This window comes from Acanthopagrus latus, chromosome 18 (assembly GCF_904848185.1).
Source record: "Acanthopagrus latus isolate v.2019 chromosome 18, fAcaLat1.1, whole genome shotgun sequence".
NCBI classification, from domain to species: Eukaryota; Metazoa; Chordata; class Actinopteri; order Spariformes; family Sparidae; genus Acanthopagrus; species Acanthopagrus latus.
Window position 1 is genome coordinate 836743 of NC_051056.1, and position 19057 is coordinate 855799.

The following is a 19057-nucleotide window of genomic DNA, read 5'->3' on the forward strand; positions in this document are numbered from 1 at the left end:
AATATAAATAATATAATGATAAACAGAAATATCAAGGCTGATGCATGATGGGATTTTAAGTTCCATAACATCTAAAATCTATGGTGTTAGAATATACATGTATAATATCAGATTTAATAAATATATATAATAGTTAATTAAAGAGTATGTGTTAAACATCTGAAACATAAAGTCTGACATTCATTCATATTCATAATCAAAAAGCACCACAGAAGAAGACGTGTTTTTTTTTCTTCAGTATTTATTAGGCAACAGAGTACAGATCAATAATTGATCAATAAAATGGATTTTAAAAGCAGACTGGTGAATAAACACAGTGAAGACAACAGAGAGAGCTCTGACATCACCATTTCAACAGAAAGTAAACAGGAGTGATGTCAACAGAAACAGGCACACACAAGGCTTAAGTGATGTCAAAGTATTCAGGCGTGAACTCACCTGAGTGAAACGGTTTATCAAGGTAACACATGATTAATATATAGTTAATATATCTGAGCTGTAAAACAAGTTTACTTTTATCTTCTACAGAGAATGCCTCAGTCTCAGTTCAGAAACTTTGATTTTCTTAAACTGCTCACAGGGTCACCTGCTCACAGGTGTCTGCTTCAGTCATTTCTTGAAGACATAAAACATGTTGACGTTTTCTGAATTCTCAGATTCTTTCACTTCCTTAAAGAAAATCATCTTTAGGACTCAGTCAAACAGAAATCATTGATTTTATGTAGATAATTTTGTTTTTTAACTTGTGATAATTTGATTCAACATGTAAAAATAATAAAAACACTTGTTGGGTCTTTGTGGCTTCGTAGTTCAGTCAGAAACTGTTTACCTGCTTAACTTGCTTGCTTGTTTGTTCTCAGTCCAGTTCATCCTGCAGATCATAGATCGAACCAGCAGAGAAACCAGCTAATACACATTTTGATCTGGGTGAAGGTGGGGTTAGGGATAGTGTCTGGCAGAAAAGTGAGGGTGAGTCAGGTAGACAGGTGGAGGTGCATCAGGTGAAGGTCAGTCAGGTTGACAGTTGGAGGTGAATCAGGTGGACCTGTGGAAGTGAGTCAGATGGACAGGTGGAGGTAAGTCAGATGGAATGCTGAGGGAGTTCATGGTCAGAGGTGGAGCTTGTCTGACGCTCTACCGCCCGCTGGGCCTTACAGGTGGCCATCTTGATCTGGATGTCCCTCTTCCTTTCAAAGTAGTCGACAAGCGGCGGCTCTGTCAGGAGCGACGCCAGCACCTGCTCGAAGGTGATCGACCAATCAACATCCAGCACACTGCCCCGCCTCTGCTCACCGCCACCGATCAGTACGGTGTCATCGGCAATATCTTCACACTGCAGCGATCCAGAGCTCACAACAGAGTATGATGACACAGAGGTGTCGTCTTTAGTTTCCTCCTCAGATGTCTGGGGAGCTGCCGGCTCCAGCTGAGCATCAGCGAGCGCCTGACATACCTGAGACTCATCTGACTCCTCCCTCTGAGGGTCAGGGGGCTGGGCCTGAGCAGCAGCAGAATCACTCTTCTTACTCCCATTGTTAAACTTTTTACCAACCTCTCCGATTCGCAGCAGCAAGCTGGCGACGGTGGCGATGGAGTGATAGAGCTGCTGCTCAAGAGGCTCCTCACTGAACATGTTGTACAGAGTCTTGCACAGGTCAATGAACTGCTCCTACAAAGAGAAAGACAGGTCACAGACAGACAGGTTAATCAACTGCTCCTACAGAGAGACAGACAGTTCAAAGACAGAAAGTTCAATTAACTCCTCCTACATAAGCACAGACAGGTCAGAGAGACCAACAGGTCAGAGAGAGCACCTTAACCTGGACCTGAACTAGATCTTGTCACATCGTCACCTGGTTCATTCTGGGCAGGTCCTTGATGGTCTCTGTCTTGGGTTCTTTCTCTTTGGCCCACATCCTAAGGTAGTACCTGTAGTCCTTCACCTTCTCCTCTGAAATAACACACAGATGAGAGTTCAGAGATGAGAGGCCGCAGCTGAGAGGCCAGAGCCACACTGAAGGTAAACAGTAACTACAGTCTGATCCATAAATACACAAAGCTTGATCATTTGTTTGTGTCTGCATAGCACATTGCACAGTCATGGTTTGTGGTTCATTGACAGCTTTTGGGGCCCCTCATGGTTTTTGGAGCTTGCTGACAGTTTTTGGAGTTGCTGACAGTATTCGGAGTTAACTATTGGACGATGGACACTTTGCAGGCTTTCACACGTGTATGGACTGTTGTGGGGGGTTGTGCTGTGTGGGGGAGGACGAGGAGCAGAACATACATTTCTGAAACACTCTTTATGTTGTTGCTCTTGTTGTTGGTGTCGATATTGATGTCATAATTAATTGTGGTAATCCTGAAGCAACTGAAAAGTGACTTTGTTTGCTCCTTTAAGTGGTTTAATAAACCCGAACCATCTCCATGTAGGAGCACGTCCTTGTCTCTGGATTCAAAAGAGAGCCTGTTGTAATATTAATTATTCCTTCCACCTCAAACTGACTGTTTTCAGGAGAAGTGCCTGGCACTTAATCTGGCAAGGAGCGGCGATGTTTGGTTTACAATAAAACTTTCAGATGAACACTCCACGGGAGGTTTTGCCCCTTTTAGTTAGAAAATGCGCCACATTTGCAGCCAGGTGAAGGCTGCAATCTGCCATCTTGTTTATGTGAAAGGGAGGTGTAATATTCCCTCTTTTCAAAAAAGTCACCACTGGGGTAGGCGTACAACATATGCGTCGGAAGAATATTTAGCCCAGTGATATCAGTGTCAGTCATAATTGCTACGCAACTGCCCACTCAAGGCTGGTGGGATGCAGCATAATCATCAGTGGCCACTGCCTCGTCATGGGTGCTTCCCGCCTGCCGTGATATTAAATGTGGTGACACTTGATAGATTTACTTAATTATAGACCCATGGCCTATATTCTCACCTCCTCAGTCAAACACATGCTGCTGTTGAACCCCCGCTATTAAAGGAACAGGAAGCAGGTCGATTTTTCTTCAAAATAAGGGCTTTACATTGCATCCCATTGGAGTTAAGAACTGGGTTCTTAGCGGGGGGCTTTTAATTTGAAAGTAGCGACCATTAGTAGCTTGCCGCTAAATGAAGCTATCTCGACAGCAACCCCCCTCCCCCCCTTCTCGACATGCTAAAACTAGCCTGAAAAGGATGGCTCGAGGTGCATCAGCAGCATCACCGGCAGTGATACAAACTAAAACAGTGACATTTAGCCCCATGATACCACTGTCAGATTCAAAACATCAAGCGGACAACCAAGACAGCTACCGAGACCTAGGAGACACTAGCATCTCCTGGATCTCAGTGGCTTTACAGTTGCTCATCTTGACATCCATGGATAAACTGATGAACTGACTGATGTGATCAGCTGTTTCCTGGTTTTAAAACCCACGGCTGTGGGTCGCAAAACAGTGCACATCATTGACATCACCACCCATCTCACGCAGTTGCTGGTACATTGATGACTTGGATTTACATAACAATGGAGGTGTAATTTCCAAGGTGTCATATTGGCGGACCAAAACAGACACCCAATATACCATGGTCTGTCTAAATTTGTGGACCTAGCCATAAAAGGACAGCCAATTTGGCGGGTTGCTTCCCAGTATAAAACAGCTACAGATGCATCCTCCTTTCTCTCAGGTCAATCGACACTCAACACCCAGGAATCCAGGGTCTGAGCATCTGGAAGAAAACAGAGAACTGTTGTTTCACAAGATGGGTTGATAATGAGTGATAAGAGTCTTGGAATTGTAGATTAGGTAACAATGGCTGCTGGTCTATGTCTTTCTCCCTTTGAAATTGACAGACAACTTCTCCAGAGAACCCTTACTCTGGGGACCTAATTTTGCTCTTCCCCTTCCCTTGTCAAAGTATTATTTATGACAGTGTGGTTGTAAAAGCTGTGACATCCCAGTCTAAAACAGTTCTATACTCATCCATAATTCTAACAAGTTTTAAATCACCATATAAGAGGAATATCATCTTCTTAAAGTTAACAGTTTAAGAAACAGTGGAGGAAATCAACAAAAACTAATGTTTTCCTTGTTTCTCTATGAGGTAGTTGAGCCAAGATGAAATCTCTGTTAATGCGTTTGATGTTTGGTGAAACCACAGCACCTCCTTCCTCCTCCTGAGTACTGGTATGAATGGAAAAGACTTTCAAACGATCTTTATTTGATTCTTTTTGTTTATCTTACTAGTAAAAATCTCTGACATTTTTTTGTAACAAGTATTAAGCTAGAACAAGAAGAAATATGTACAAGTCATCAGTTCTACTGTATCTTCAAGTTTGACTTTTCTTTTTATCTTAAGTGATTTCAATTCTGTCATATTATTTCATGTAGACAAAGTCCACCTATTAAGCCATGGTGAAATTCTGGGAAAGGTGAAATATGAATTCGAAACATAAAAAATGATAGTATAAGTTTAATTAAATCCTGTGAGTTTGAACTTATGTCATCAGAGGAAGTGACGCTGTCAGTCTGTCCCTTTAGTTCTGCCTGCCAGACTGACCAAAAATTAGAGAGACTTTGCTCTCTCTCACTCTCTTCTTTTAAAATTTTTCATCCTTCACTTTCTTACTTTTGCGACATGCTCCAAGATTAGCGATGTCCACAAATAAATTCATTTTGTATTGAGTAACAACTGACGATCCCCCGGCCAGCGTTTCATCCTCCAGTTATTTCAGACAAGAAGTTGAATTAGTTTACGAGTCAGAGTTTAAGAACCACCACTTGAAGCAACGAAGCAGAAATCACTAATAAAGACGTGGCAGTAATTGGCTGCTTCAGAAACCGTACAAGCGGTTTCCAATGAAAGAAAGACATTAACACTGAGCCAAGACTGGCTTTGCCCCAGCGCACTCAAGCGGACATCCCACTGGGCCGAGGGAAAGGGGTTTCGTCAACAGAGACAAGACGCAACTTCCCTCTGGCTATTGGACCTGCACTGCGAACCCACAGTCGACCTAAGAGCATCTGAGGAAACCAAAGCCGAGGACTTCACCTTTCTTCATACAAAGTAGGCTGAACATCTCTATACAGCTGGATTCACACCCATGAAAATTAGTTGGTGTCTTAGGTTTTGACTCCTATCTTTTGAGCTTAACCCATTTGCTATGGGAGGGACGAGGGAGCAAATACCCCCTTTCCGCTGGGAGGGGTGCATGTGTGTTTCTCCCTTTGACGCCAGGAGAGATGTAGACGTCACTCTGGTGTTTGGGGCTTTTTTCCGGATATGTGACCCAATTCCTGCATTGTAATTCACTAGATTAGACACGAGGGAATGTCGAAATGCATTGTGGGTGTGGTAGTCCGGTGTGCACACACACTTCGAACAATTTTTCTGGTAACAGTTCCATGCAAGAGAGAGGAGTGACAGAAGAGACGAAAGAGATGGGAGATTTTAGTGATGGAAGTGACATTGACGATGCTGATTACAGCTCTGAAGATGAAAACGGTATTGACCTGAATTATGAGCGATCACCAGAGCCACTACTCAAGGCACAGTGGATGTTTTATTTGTTCCAAAATGACGATGACAATGATTTGCCGGAGGGAGCTTTCCCTGGATTTCAGGCAACGTGGAAAACCCCTCGGTACCACCGACGCAGAAAAAAAGATTTTACACGCAAGCCAGGACTGAAGATCGACTTGCCTGAGGATGCAACACCATTTCAGATGTTTTCAAAACTCTTTACTGAGGAGCTTTTCATGCATCTTGTAACTGAGACAAACAGATATGCGCAACAATGCCACGGTGACGAGCCGCCTGGGGGTCGGACAAAATCCAACAGATGGACACCTGTGACACTCACCAAAATGAAAATATTTATTGGGATGTGTATTGCAATGGGGAACATGAAGCTGCCGGTGAGAAGTGATTATTGGCGACAGAAGAGATGGCTGTTCCAGACCAGTCTTCCACAAGCAATGTCAAGGGACAGATTTGACATGATTTGGAGTTAACTTATTATCATAGTAAATACAGTTAGAGTCATTCTTGCTGTTACTGTCTGCTATATACTGTATTGTTAAAATAATGTAATGCAATGATCATGATAATTGTTGTTGATGATGATGAAGTGTAAACAGTGCAATATAACAAACTATGTCCAAGCTACATGTACAGTGCATAATAATTGTTACAACTGCAACTGAATGTAATACTTAATAAATTAAGTTTAAGCTATCACACGTATTTCAGGTTTGTATCTGCTACAGAGGCTGAGAAATGCATTTTTTATTAGGCGTTGCCAATTATTTCATTTATTTCAGAGGTTTATAGAATTCCCTATTTTTTTTTATTACCATTTGGACCAATGGATGTATTTATAGATGACAGCCAAGGTGCAAGCTTTCAAATGTTTATTTCATCTTTCTATCTGTTACAGAGCCTGAGAAATTACATTTTTTGTAAACGTTGGCACTTTTTCAAAATTTTTCCCAAAACCTTCAGGTTTCAGAGAGTCATTTATAGAAATGCCATGGGTTTTAGGGGTTTTTTCAACAAATTCGATTAGGTCTCATTAGTATTAAAAAAATACCCCCGTAATATTTGAAAGCTAAATACCCAACCTGTAATTTCACTTTCCACCCATGATCACATAACCTTACTATTTTACTCATTATAGTCACCACATTTAATGTTATCTGCTGTCTGAATTGCCATTTCATTAATTTAGCCTGAATCATTTAGTTAATAAACCTATGTAACTGTCTTTTATTGTCTGTGCAAATTTAATCAATGTAGAGAACCAATTGAAACTGTGTAAGAAATCAATGCTTCAGAATGTGAGATTGAATATACATTATGAGACTGAATAAAGTTATTTGAAATTGATTTGAACTGTTGGATTTGATTAATATCCTACAGATGATTCAAATAGATGAAACGGAAGTGGTGCCACATTTACAAGTGTATTATTAATCTCTGGTGATTAATTACAATGATTATAGTAGTGTATCTCCTACATCCTGTACACATGCTCGACATTTACCTTTCTTCTCCTCGCTGTCTCCACCTCCATCCTTCTCCTCGTCACCTGCACACAGACAGGAAATCATCTTTATCATCGTCTTCACCATCACCATCTTCATTATCATCATCATCATCAAATATTGATCAGATAACGGTGACAGAGTTTGTTAAAAACATGAAGCTGACTTTGAAATGAAGAAAAGGGTTAAACTTTGTTCAGACCAAACCCTAACGTAGGATTAAACATTTTTAATTACTGTCAGGTCATCAGAGACGTGAATGTCATGATGTCAATGTAAGCGCCAATAAGCTTTTGTGACACAGCATCACTGGTTTGCTTCTGTTCAATATTTTCAATATTTCAATATTTTCACCTCATGCTTGATGCAAATTTTCACGTCTAATTGCTTCTTATCATTGACTGTGTATGTAATCTAGTTGAGCGAGTAATTTGTGTTGCTTTTTCACAACATAGCATTAAAGTGACATCAGGACTTTTCAGATATTCAGTATGTTGCAATCCTGGCCATGCCCCTACAGTGATGTCACAATTCAGGTTAAAACAACTGGAGCCAGATGGAGCCAGTGTTAGCCTTTCTTGCTAAAACATGCCTGAGAGGACTCCAGCAGCAGAAAAGTTCTGAGTTGGCTACTTCAGCCTGCAGGTGATTCTGGAGGCGGTCTGCATGAACTCTGGCTTCTTTCCCACCAAAGATGTTATGTTCCACAGACAACCAGTTTTCATAGGCCTGCCTGCTGCCCTATATTAAGCCTTATCCCAAGATTCCACCAGATACGTGTCCGCTGCTTTACAGTACTGGTCTGGTTTTGCTTGGCCATCCACCGTCCAGCAACCCCAACCATTTGCATTTTAAGTCTGTCAGACTGTTAGACAACTGCCGCTGCGAGACCAAGGAGTCCCCACGATAATCACATAATCACTTGCGACCGCAGCTATAGGTATGTGTTCAAAACAGAGTATTTTATTTTTAAAAGTACCTGGATGTTATATTGTTGTTTCAGTGCGTGACTTCCTGTTTGCTCTGTGCTAAATTCAGCTGAATTGCCGCATTGTGCTCTGACATCTGCCAGAAAAAGAAGTCCTGCGTATCTATTCCGGAGGGCTTCGGACAGCCGGAGCTGGGACGGAGCAGATAAGCAGCAGCGGACCTGGTGGAAGTCAAAACATAGACTATAGGGCGATACTTGGAATATCCTAGATGGTGCCGCGTCCAGACAGCAGAGCCGATCTGCTAACTTTAGCAGAGGAAGCGAAGAAGCCACCTCAGCCCTGCAGGACTGGTTCGAGGACATCAGACTGGGATGTTTTTGCTGAGGGGACAGACCTGGAGGGACACATGTCAACTGTTCTTTCGTACATGAACTTCTGTGACTGTTTCAGAGACAAAAACTGTTAAAGTCCTCCCCAACCAGACGGCAAGGTGAAGACACTGCTCAGGACAAGGGATTTCTGCATTGAAGTCTGGGGACCTGCAGGCCTACAAGCAAGCACGGCAAAGCCTGAGGAGAGGCATCAATGAGGCCAATCGCAGGTACAAGTGGAGAACATAGGAGCACCTCAACAGCAACAATTCCTGAAGCATGTGGCAGGGGATAAAGACGCTGACTGGCTACGAGGACTGCTACACAACCACCAACTCCACAGACGACACACCGACTCCCTCAACCACTTCTTTTCTCACTTTGACCACCAGATCGCTGCTGACACACATCCAGGACTACCAGGGAAGGTCAATGCCATTCAGCTGGACCAACATGAGGTCAGATCCACCCTGCCAAGAATCAACGTGAGGAAAGGAGGTGGTCCAGACAGGGTCACTGGCAGGATTCTCAAGGCCTGCACAGACCAGCCAGTGCCACCATCATCTTCAACCTCTCGTCATCACAATCTGCAGTCCCCGCCTGCCTTTAGTCTGCAACCATCATCCCAGTCTCAAAGAAAGGTACCGTGAACTGCCTTAATGACTATCGCCCAGTCGCTCTCACCCTAGGGCTGTAACGATACACCAAACTCACGATTTGGCTTGTATCACCATTTTTGACCCACGGTTTGATACAAACCTTGATTTTTTTAAATGATTTTTTTTTTTTTTTAATCTATGTAATATTTCAATAACTTAGGTATATATTACTTGTCTGATAGTATCAGAGGTGCAGTATTGTGGAGGGCATGTCTATCTGATGGTCTATTAACTGCACAGATCCCTAACTCAACTCAAAACTGAGAAATGTCCCAAAAAGCAATGTTACAGAACCAAACAAAGGTAACGAAGTAACTGTAACTGTCTTTGGCGACAAGGAAAAATACCGCAGGTGTACGTGGATAATCGTCCTTCCTCCCGCCCATCCTACCGACTCCTCATCACATTTCTGCCCGATAAACGGCGTCTGTCACGGCAAAAAAACCTTTAACTCACCAAGTGTTTATGATGAAAAAAAATCCCTGCAACGGTCAGCCCTCTGGACCGAGACTTCAGTGAAGTTTACCCCGGAAGACAGCCTCCGTCGGGGTTTGATTGACAGGGGAGACACCGGGGAAACCCCTTTCAAACACACACAAATCATCTTCATGACGTGTACTGTCACGTCTCTTTAAGAGCCGCAGCGCCGGCTTTCTGTGTGAATTACGAAGTGGTTTGCCTTTACAACGGTGTTTCGCTCTGTGTGAAAGAACAATGGCGGAGAATTGGTAAACGACCGATGCGGTATTAATGTGGTGTTACTTACAGCTCATAGGGCTGGATCCGGACTGGAAGTTGTGTCGCGATTCTGCCTTCTCACAGCACGAGACAGGTTCGTGGATCTGAGGGTCACGATTTCAGCTTCGATACGTGTATCGTTACAGCCCTATCTCACCTTCATAAATACCAAATGTTCTGAGAGACTCATCCTCTCTCATATCAAATCTGCCATCCCTGCTGACCTGGACCAACACCAGTTTTTCTTACCGAGTGAACAGGTCGACAGAGGATGCTGTCAACACAGCACTCCACACAGCCCTTACACACCTGGACCAGCCCAACATGTATATAAGAGTGCTGTTTGTGGACTTCAGCTCAGCATTTAATACCGTCACCCCCCACAAACTAATCTACAATCTGAGCAACCTGGGTTTAGGGAGTTCACTGTGCACCTGGATACTGGACTTCCTCAGCAACAGACCACAAAACATCAAGATGGGAGGCCCCTCTCTAGCTTCACAGCACAGGACAGGAGGGGCCTGTAGTGTGTGGTGAGGGCAGCAGAGTGTGTCATTGGGACAACACTACCCCCTGTCAAAAACATTTAGAAGAAGGCCAGCTGTATTGTTAAGGACCCTCACTCACCCTGGACAGTACTCGTCCTCCCCCCCGCCCTCTGGGAAGAGATATAGGTCTATCAGTTCAAAGACAAATAGACTGAAGAACAGTTTATTCCCACAGGCAGTGTGTTTTGTTGTTTCTGAAACAATGACAACAAACATCTATTCTGTTCTATTCTATTCTTAAAAAAAGCTCCGCTGCCGTGGCAGAGCCGTAAAGCAGTGGTGGAATTGCTGGGTTACAGGTGGTGGACCCGCAACTCAGATGTCCCAAAGGTGTGGTCTAAGCCACCAGGTGCTCACTTTCAAACTCCAACCTGCCTCTGGGGTTCACACACAAACTGTCCAAAGAGGTTCTGAGCAGTTGCTCCAGCACAGTCCAGGTGGGAAAAAGCTGCTGTTCCATCACTGGCTGTGGGCAGGGTCAGAGCAACAACACGTCTAACAGCTTAGGTTTTAGGGAGCAGGGCAACAGCAGGTTCCCTCAAACCACAAAGACACAAACCTGATGTCACTTCCTGCTGCCCCGAAATGTCCAGATCAGACAGGAAGGAAGATTCTGGAAGGAAACATCACAGAAGAAGAAAATGAAGAAGAAGAAGAAGAAGAAGAAGAAGAAGAAGAAGAAGAAGAAGAAGAAGAAGAAGAAGAAGAGGAAGAAGATGAAGAGGATGAAGAAGAAGAAGAGAGCAGGTGCGTGTGAATGAGAAAGACATCATTAAAAATCTGTTAATGAGGTTTCATCATGCAAATCAAACATACCTAACATTTTACATGGACAGGATGTAAAATCTGCAGAGTCGCTGCTGACAGTTTTTAAATCAGACATTTTCTCTGTTAATTATCTGGAGTCACTTTGTTTTATTTTGCTACCGGCTTATTCGGAGTTTCTTCATCATTTTATCCACAGAAAACCCAGTTATTGTGCCTTGAAGTGTAAAACAATCTCTAAACACAGAGCTCACATGTCAGCAGGTGTAACTTGCAGAAAAGTTCAGAGTTCAAAAAGGTAGTAGTAGAAATAAAGTAAGTCAGGAGTTTTATCAATGATTACCCCTTGGTACGTCCTGAGTGAAGAAGTGGGTTGCCTCCAGAGCAGACTCTGCCTCTTCAGGACACAGAGCTGCAACACAAACAAGCAAACAAATAACAGATAAATACCTGAATACACAAACTGCAGCCTCCTAGAAGTTTAACTGCAGCTCAGTTGAGTCAGTACGTTTCACATTAGCCCTTTTCACACAAGCCCCTTTCACAATGTTTTTGCTTAAAGGATATCCTGAGTTAAAACGAAAGACATGCTGTTTCAGTTCCTGATTATTATTATGGGTCAATGAGGTCAGCCTTAGTTGGCTATTTGTTAGAGATATTACACTTGATGCAATGTTATTTAAAGAAGTTAATGCTGTGTATAGTCTTGATACACAGCTTGTTTTATTATTATTATTATTATATTGTATATTGTGTGTTACCTTACACCTTACTACTCCCTATTTTCTTTATGTTGGAGGCTTTACGGAGCCCAAGTGTTTAGCTTAACAGTTCCCAACCACAAACACTCAATGTGTGGATTTCTCTCTGAGGGTTGTTGTAACCACCTTGTTCATGTGGGTGATAAGGGGTGGGTAACTACTGGACCTAACCAACAATTGATGCTACTCAGCCAGACTTTTATTTTTGTTTTTGTTTGTTTTTGTGTCTTTGGGTTTCTTATATGGTACTCACTTCTCTGTATACACAATATGGCCAATATAAATAATACAAGAGGTTATATGGTTGCCCTGCTAACTTCATAAGTTGGAATGTTAAATCACTTAATCATCCATGGAAATTTTTAAAAAAATTTTCTCACACCTAAAACAGCTCAGTGCAGATGTTGTATTCTTACAAGAGACCCATATACCTTCCTATGATACTTCTTGCCTGGTTGGGGGATGGGCTGGCCAGGTGTATCAGTCCAATTTCTGCACGAAGGCTAGGGGTGTTCCTATTATGATAAGTAAAAATGTACAGTTCACGGCATCTCATGTGTAAACTGACTCTGCAGGGCGATATGTCATTGTGGTAGGAAAATTACACTCACTCCCAGTTATTTTGGCCTGTATTTGTGCCTCATACAGGGATGACCCTACATTCTTCACCAATTTTTTTTCTCACCTACCAGACATGTCAGCACATCATCTTATACTGGGTAGTGACATAAATTGTGTACTTTCTCCTCTTTTAGATAGAAGCATTTCTAAGAGGGCGTCCTTGTCGAAGTCAGCATACTCTATTCAGCTATTAATAAAGACCTATGGTGTTACGGATGTGTGGCGGTTTCGCAATCCCACCACTAGGGCGTACTCTTACTTTTCCCCGGTTCACAAGACGTACTCACGTATTGATTACTTTTTCCTGGATAAAAGAATTCTGCATCTCACAAAAGAATGTGATTATGGGGCTATGGTCATCTCGGATCATGATCCCTTAACCATGAAATTGTACATTCCTAATACACAATCTACATACCGTCCATGGCGGTTTAACCCCTTGCTTTTGTCGGAAGATGAGTTCACTGAGTTCATATCTTCTGAAATTAAAATGTTCCTCGACATTAATCAAACCCCAGGTATGTTGCCATCTACGGTCTGGGAGTCGCTAAAGGCATATCTAAGGGGTCAAATTATCTGTTACTGCGCAAATAAAAAAAGGGCTAGTACTGAGCGTATTAAAAAATTTAGCAGATGAGATATTAGAGTTAGACAGGCTGCATGGCAATTCCCTATCAGCAGATGTAACTAAAAAACGCTTGTCATTACAGACAGAGTTTGATCTCCTGTCCACCCGACATGCTGAATACCTTATTTCCAAGTCAAGACATAGTCATTAAGAACACAGGAAAAAGTCTGGCCGAGCACTTGCCCACCAGCTGTGCCAAAGAACTGCTAATCAATCCATTCCTGAAATTAACGATGACTGTGGTTTAAAATGCACTGACAATGAGAAGATCAATCCCTGTATCAGGAAATTCTATCAATTACTTTATACCTCGGATGTGCCTACTAATCCTGTTGTCCTAGAAGACTTTTTTAAATCCTTGAAGATGCCTTCTGTAGGTGCAGAACTCTCGGCCGAACTGGAAAGGGATTTCTCAGTCAGGGAGATAGTGTCAGCAATAGGTGCCGTGCCAAGTGGCAAATCTCCAGGGCCAGATGGTTTCTCAACCAAATTTACTGGAGAGTACCGACCAGTTATCTCCTTTGCTATTGTCAGTATTTGAAGAGCCTTTAGTCACCAATTGTTTGCCCCCAACCATGCGTCAAGCAGTGATCTCTTTATTACTTAAAAACGATAAAAAAACCCTTAATTGCAGTTCGCCCTGTTTCGTTGCTGAACACAGATGCAAAGATTCTTGCCAATTTTTTGGCACGTCGCCTTGAAAATATTATCCCCTTTATTATTTCGTCTGACCAGACAAAAATTTATGTATTACTATTGGGCCACTAATATAAGAGCACTGCTGTATTGGTTGAGAAATGATAGCACAGATGCCAATAGTACTGAGTAGACTGTGTTAGAGAAAGCATCCATTGGATCTACCTCTCCAGCAGCTTTATTATGTTCCAAATTGCCTTTCAAACAACCTATCTCAGCCTTCTCCACCAATCCAGTTGTTATCCATTCAATTAAAACCTGGAACCAGTTTAGAAGGACCTTTAACCTAACTAATCATTCACTTGTTACACCACTGATGAAGAATCATGTTTGTCCCATCAATGATGGATGATGCTTTTAATGTCTGGGCAAGAAATGGAATAGATACATTATCTGACCTCTACATCAAAAATAGGTTTGCCACTTTTATACAATTGCAACTGAAATATGGTCTTCATAAATCACATTTTTACAGGTATTTACAGCTTAGAGGTTTTGTGGCTTCCAACTCTGTCTGTTTCCCATTGACTCCTCCTGAATCTCTGCTTGAAATAATTTTAAAATGTAAAGTTAACACAAAACAAGTAATAGGCAGAATTTACAGATACTACAAACTTTTATCTGGATAGATGGGCACAGATAAGGCCTCTGCAGCTAAAAGACACCTACTGCTATTATTATTATTATTATTATTATTATTATTATTATTATTATTATTATTATTATTAATAATAATAATAATAATAATAATAATAATAAAGAGAAGAGAAAACAAGACATAGGGAAGAAAAAAAAAAAGAACCCCCCCCCCCCAAAAAAATACTAAAAGAGCTTTGTGGTGTAGTAATAGTTCTATTTTACGACTATTGGCTTACAGTTTACTTCTGTTCATTTGATGTGTGGACAACATAACAAATGGATGGAGGGGATGACTATGATGAAATAAGTTCAACTCTCTTTCAAAATATCAGGTATTTCTTGGAATACCTTAATCCAATATGGCCGCTGCCATATGAGGTCATAATATACAAATTAGATGGGAAAATTTACTCTCAAGATTTTGAAATTTTAGGTCATTCTTTTGAAATTTAGATGTCAAAATCTAGTATTTTTAAAAATAAAACCTAGTGCCTAAAGGGTTAATTTTTTCACTCTAAATTACATTATTTCATAATCACCATCAATAAACTGGACACTGTCTGAATCTCTCACTTGCGGGGAGGGAGGCTGTTTTCGGGGGGAACGTTCACTGAAGTCTCGGTGTAGAGGGCTGACTGTTGCAGTGATTTTTCTCAACAAAAACACTTGGTGAGTTTAAGTTTTTTGCCACTGACAGTTGCTGTTTTTTGGGACGAAATGTGGTGAAGAGACAGTAGAACAGACAGGAGGACAGTCAGGAGGAGAGACAGTATATCTGCGCTATTTTTTTCCTCGTACATGTTGCCAAAGACAGTGTTTGGTCACGTGACATTGCTTTGTTGGACATTTCTCTTTACTTAGTTGAGTGAAGGACCTGTGTATTTATCAGACTGTCAGACTGACACACCCTCGCTCCATAACGCCGGCTTATCCATTCACACTGGTTTGGTTCGCCAATGCTGTGCCTCCGATAGTATCTCCAGAGGCGTATCAGTGCAGGAGCGAAATTTCAACTCTTGCTGCCTCTGACACAGAGCAGGAGGCAAAGAATTAGCACAAGATCCCCACATTCATATGGCAGTCTATTACCTGGTGGGAGGTGGAGCTTGTACAGCAGTTTAAGTTTCTCTGTCATGTCTCCATGATACATCCCACCTGTAGACACACAACACAACAAACTGATGGGAAAACAACACAGACAAACAACTGAGATAAATGTCTGAGTATCTAGGAGTTTAAAGGTCCAGTGTGTAGATTTAGTCACATCTATCTGTAATTGCAACCAACTGAATACCCCTCGCCTCATCCTACCCTAAGGTGATCACTAAAAATACTAAATACATGAACTTCCCTCTGCAGAGTTGGTCTGCTATGGACTCCTGTAGAAACATGATGGATTGTAGATATAAAAGACTCATTCTGAGGTAACACTGATTACACACTGATGAAAACATTCGCCATGTTATGTATATTATATTCAAATCTTACACACTGAACCTTTAACTCAGAGCTCCTGCATCTGGACTCACTGAGTCCAGTGATGAACTCTTTGAAATTGACCAGTCCATCCTGGTTTTGGTCCAGGAGTCTGAAGAGACGGGCTGACAGTGTCGTAGTGTGGCCTCCACAGACCCAGGGAGCGAGCACGGTGAACAGCTGGGTGAACTGAACCGGGTCGATGCGGTACTGCTCCAGGTATGGCAGGCTGGGATCATGACGCTCAGCTGCAGAGCTGGTGGAGCCCCAATAACAGCTCGTCATGTGTTTGGACTGAAGTGAAGATGGAGAGAGGTCACACTGTGAGTACATCCTGTTTTGATTTATTGTCAGCAGGTCACAGCCTACAGCAGCTACACAAATTGAAGTCCGTGTAAAGGAAATTCAGCCATTTTCTTCTAAACACATTAAATAGGTCATAAATGTATTTCCTTAAAACATGTAAAGAGCCATTCAACCATTTAGAATTTAATTGTGGAGCTAGGCTCACAAACTGTGTTTCAAAATTTCTGTGGTCTGGATTTAATGGGTGGGTCAGAAAGCATTACGCGTTACATAATGTGGCCATCATTAGCATAAACCCCGCCCTGCTGCAGAACTACATTCAGCACATTAGCTTCATGATTTTTCCGCTCACTCTCCAGTCTTGGCTAGCATCTCTTACGATAGTTTGCAGCTAGCTAACCAGTCAACCAGTCAGCTAACCAGTCGTGTGACCCCACCTCGCTCATGCACCTTTCCTGGATGCCACAGTGTGCAGGGTAACAGCACCGCTAGCTTATTTAAGTTTCCTGCGGACTACAACATCAAGAAACGGTGGATCGATTTTGTCAAGAGGAGCTTCTGTGGAGAGTTCAAAATCACCACCAACACCTGTCTCTGCAGTGTCCACTTTACCCCCGACAGTTACAGCAGCTATTACCAGGTAAAGTCTAGACTTCTGAAGAGTCCGCTGATGCTGGTCAGTGGGGCCGAACTGACCCTCTGCCTTGCATCCTCCTGTCCTGCCGACAGCAGGTGCTCTCATCTCCGCCACCGGAATTATGTGCCCGCCTCCGACCCTCTCCATCCCGCCAACAGCGGGTGCCACCATCACAGCCACCGGCATTATGTGCCCACCTCCGACCCTCTCTGTCCTGCCGCCACTGGAATTAACGTTACGTGCCCGCCAGAGAGTGTGTGCTTATGTTATGAAAGTGAAGTTGCAAATCCTGAAAGTGATTAAATGCAAATGTTATTGCATTTAATCATGACATGATTTGGTCTCATTCCCTGAGCGGAGTCCATCTGACAGCACAATGATAATCCACAGGTAATATTTTATGTGCGCCAATATAGCTATGACAAGGAATTGTATGTAGACTGGGGTGTTATGTTTGTGTGTAATGTAAAAGATAGACCGAGGGACACCTAAAATGAGCGCCCTGAGTGCATTTTTTATATGCGAGTTATCTTTTTCTGTGCACATACAGCATACATGATTCGATCATTTCACAACTAAAGCTATTCCACAGCTTGTATTATCCCTGACAACTGATAAAAATTGGGCAGACTGAGTAATTGGGGAGCTTGTGGTAATAAAGTAACTATCAGAAAAGTAACTGTATGAAAGAAGTATGGAAAGTAAGTACATGGAGGAAGCTCCCCTCCTGCACGTGGGCATGGTTCCAGCGCCTTTAACTGACACACCCCCAGCGTTTCACAGCAGAGAGAAGTGCTTGCTTTTCAATTTTTTTGACACCTAATTTTATATACTTAGCAATTCTTTAATCTTTCACATTTGGCTCAGTGGTCAATGCCACATGTATCTGTGGTGTGACAAACTCATTAACACAAATTTATTGGTGCTTTAAACAGACTTTAAGAGCTCCCACCTAAACTGCACAGAGCCAGATGTGCCAACATCAAACTCAGGTTAGCAGTGAACTGTGAACACAGCAGTGAATGTTCAGTCCGATTGGCTGCTTAAGAACAAACCACAGTAGAGTTTAGTGTGGCAACATTTAAGTGAAATGTTGGGTTTAAAGTTGAAGTTCAACACAGCTTCACCTGCAGTTGTATACAAGTGATTCCTGATTATTCTCATCTGATTATAATATTATAATCATGACTAATCTGATCGTAGCAAATGTAATGAAACGTTTGATGTCTCAAAAACATGTATTGTTCATGCGTTGTTAAATGTCTGAACTTTTTTAAGAACAGTTTGTTCCAACCTTAAAGAGACAGTACAGCTCCTCCAGCTCCTCGATACTGAAGGCGGACTCCGTCATCATCGCTCTCACCTGCATACACACACACACACACACATCTTTAACACTGCCCCATGTTACATTACATTAGCATGTTAGCATTAGGCAGGACTACCCTAAGATTACCCACCACACTCCTCTTGGCTGTGTCCTCCAGCGACTGGATGACCTTTAACCTCTGCTTGAACCTCATCTGCTCGATGACGTCAGAGCGCAAGGTGCCAAACTTCTGCTCAGAGAAGAAAGAGAGACTGAAATGACCTCAACAGACCTAGGAATTAGACTGAGACACTGCAGCAGGAATTAGACTGTGTCACTGACTGTCATCTGACCTCATAAGATGACTTGATGAGGTTGAAGATGTCGATCTCCAGTGGAGGGTCATCCCCACTCGTTAGAAGGGCATGGAGGTGAGGGATAGGCTGAGCCACCGTCTGTTTATTCACAACATTATCCAGGTACCTGACGCCAAAACACGCACGCATGCCCGCACACCCCCCCGCCCCACACACACACACATACACACACACACAGACACACACACACACACACACACACACACACACACACACACACACACACATTAGCTGCCCAGTTAGCTGCCCAGTTTCTTCCCAGTCCAGACTTCTACTTGCACAGTCTGGACCTTTACCTGACCAGTCTTGACATCTACCCCTCTGGGCTGGACCTCTACCTGGCCACTCTGGAGTCCCTCATGCCCAGTCTGGACCTCTACCTGCCCAGTCTGGACTCTTACCTGGGCAATCGGTAACTCTACCTGCCCAGTCTGGACCTCTACTCCCCAGTCTGGACTCTTACCTGCCCAGGATTGTCATTGCTTCCCCTTCGTCACTGCAGGACAGGAGAGCATCCATGTTGTCATGAAGTACAGCCAGCGCCACCTGCAGATTAATTTTAAGTAGTT

The 19057-nt window shown here is 42.7% G+C and overlaps 1 protein-coding gene across 2 annotated transcripts in view; it reads right to left on the bottom strand.

Moving 5' to 3' along the window:
- Positions 1–221: 221 nt before the first annotated feature.
- The window catches only part of LOC119007418 (TBC1 domain family member 9B), a 30867-nt gene continuing 12031 nt past the window's right edge, over positions 222–19057 (bottom strand). Inside the window, exons 13-23 of one of the 2 annotated variants that reach the window (XM_037077086.1) lie at positions 18952–19034; positions 18465–18594; positions 18263–18361; positions 18097–18165; positions 15913–16153; positions 15473–15538; positions 11382–11450; positions 10833–10886; positions 7025–7069; positions 1854–1951; positions 222–1669 (exon numbers count right to left, since the gene is read on the bottom strand). In XM_037077086.1, coding sequence (XP_036932981.1) covers positions 1082–1669; positions 1854–1951; positions 7025–7069; positions 10833–10886; positions 11382–11450; positions 15473–15538; positions 15913–16153; positions 18097–18165; positions 18263–18361; positions 18465–18594; positions 18952–19034 — 1542 coding nt within the window. In that variant the 3' untranslated portion in view covers positions 222–1081. The remainder of the gene's footprint in view (positions 1670–1853; positions 1952–7024; positions 7070–10832; positions 10887–11381; positions 11451–15472; positions 15539–15912; positions 16154–18096; positions 18166–18262; positions 18362–18464; positions 18595–18951; positions 19035–19057) is intronic. The other variant, XM_037077087.1, reaches the window with a different exon arrangement.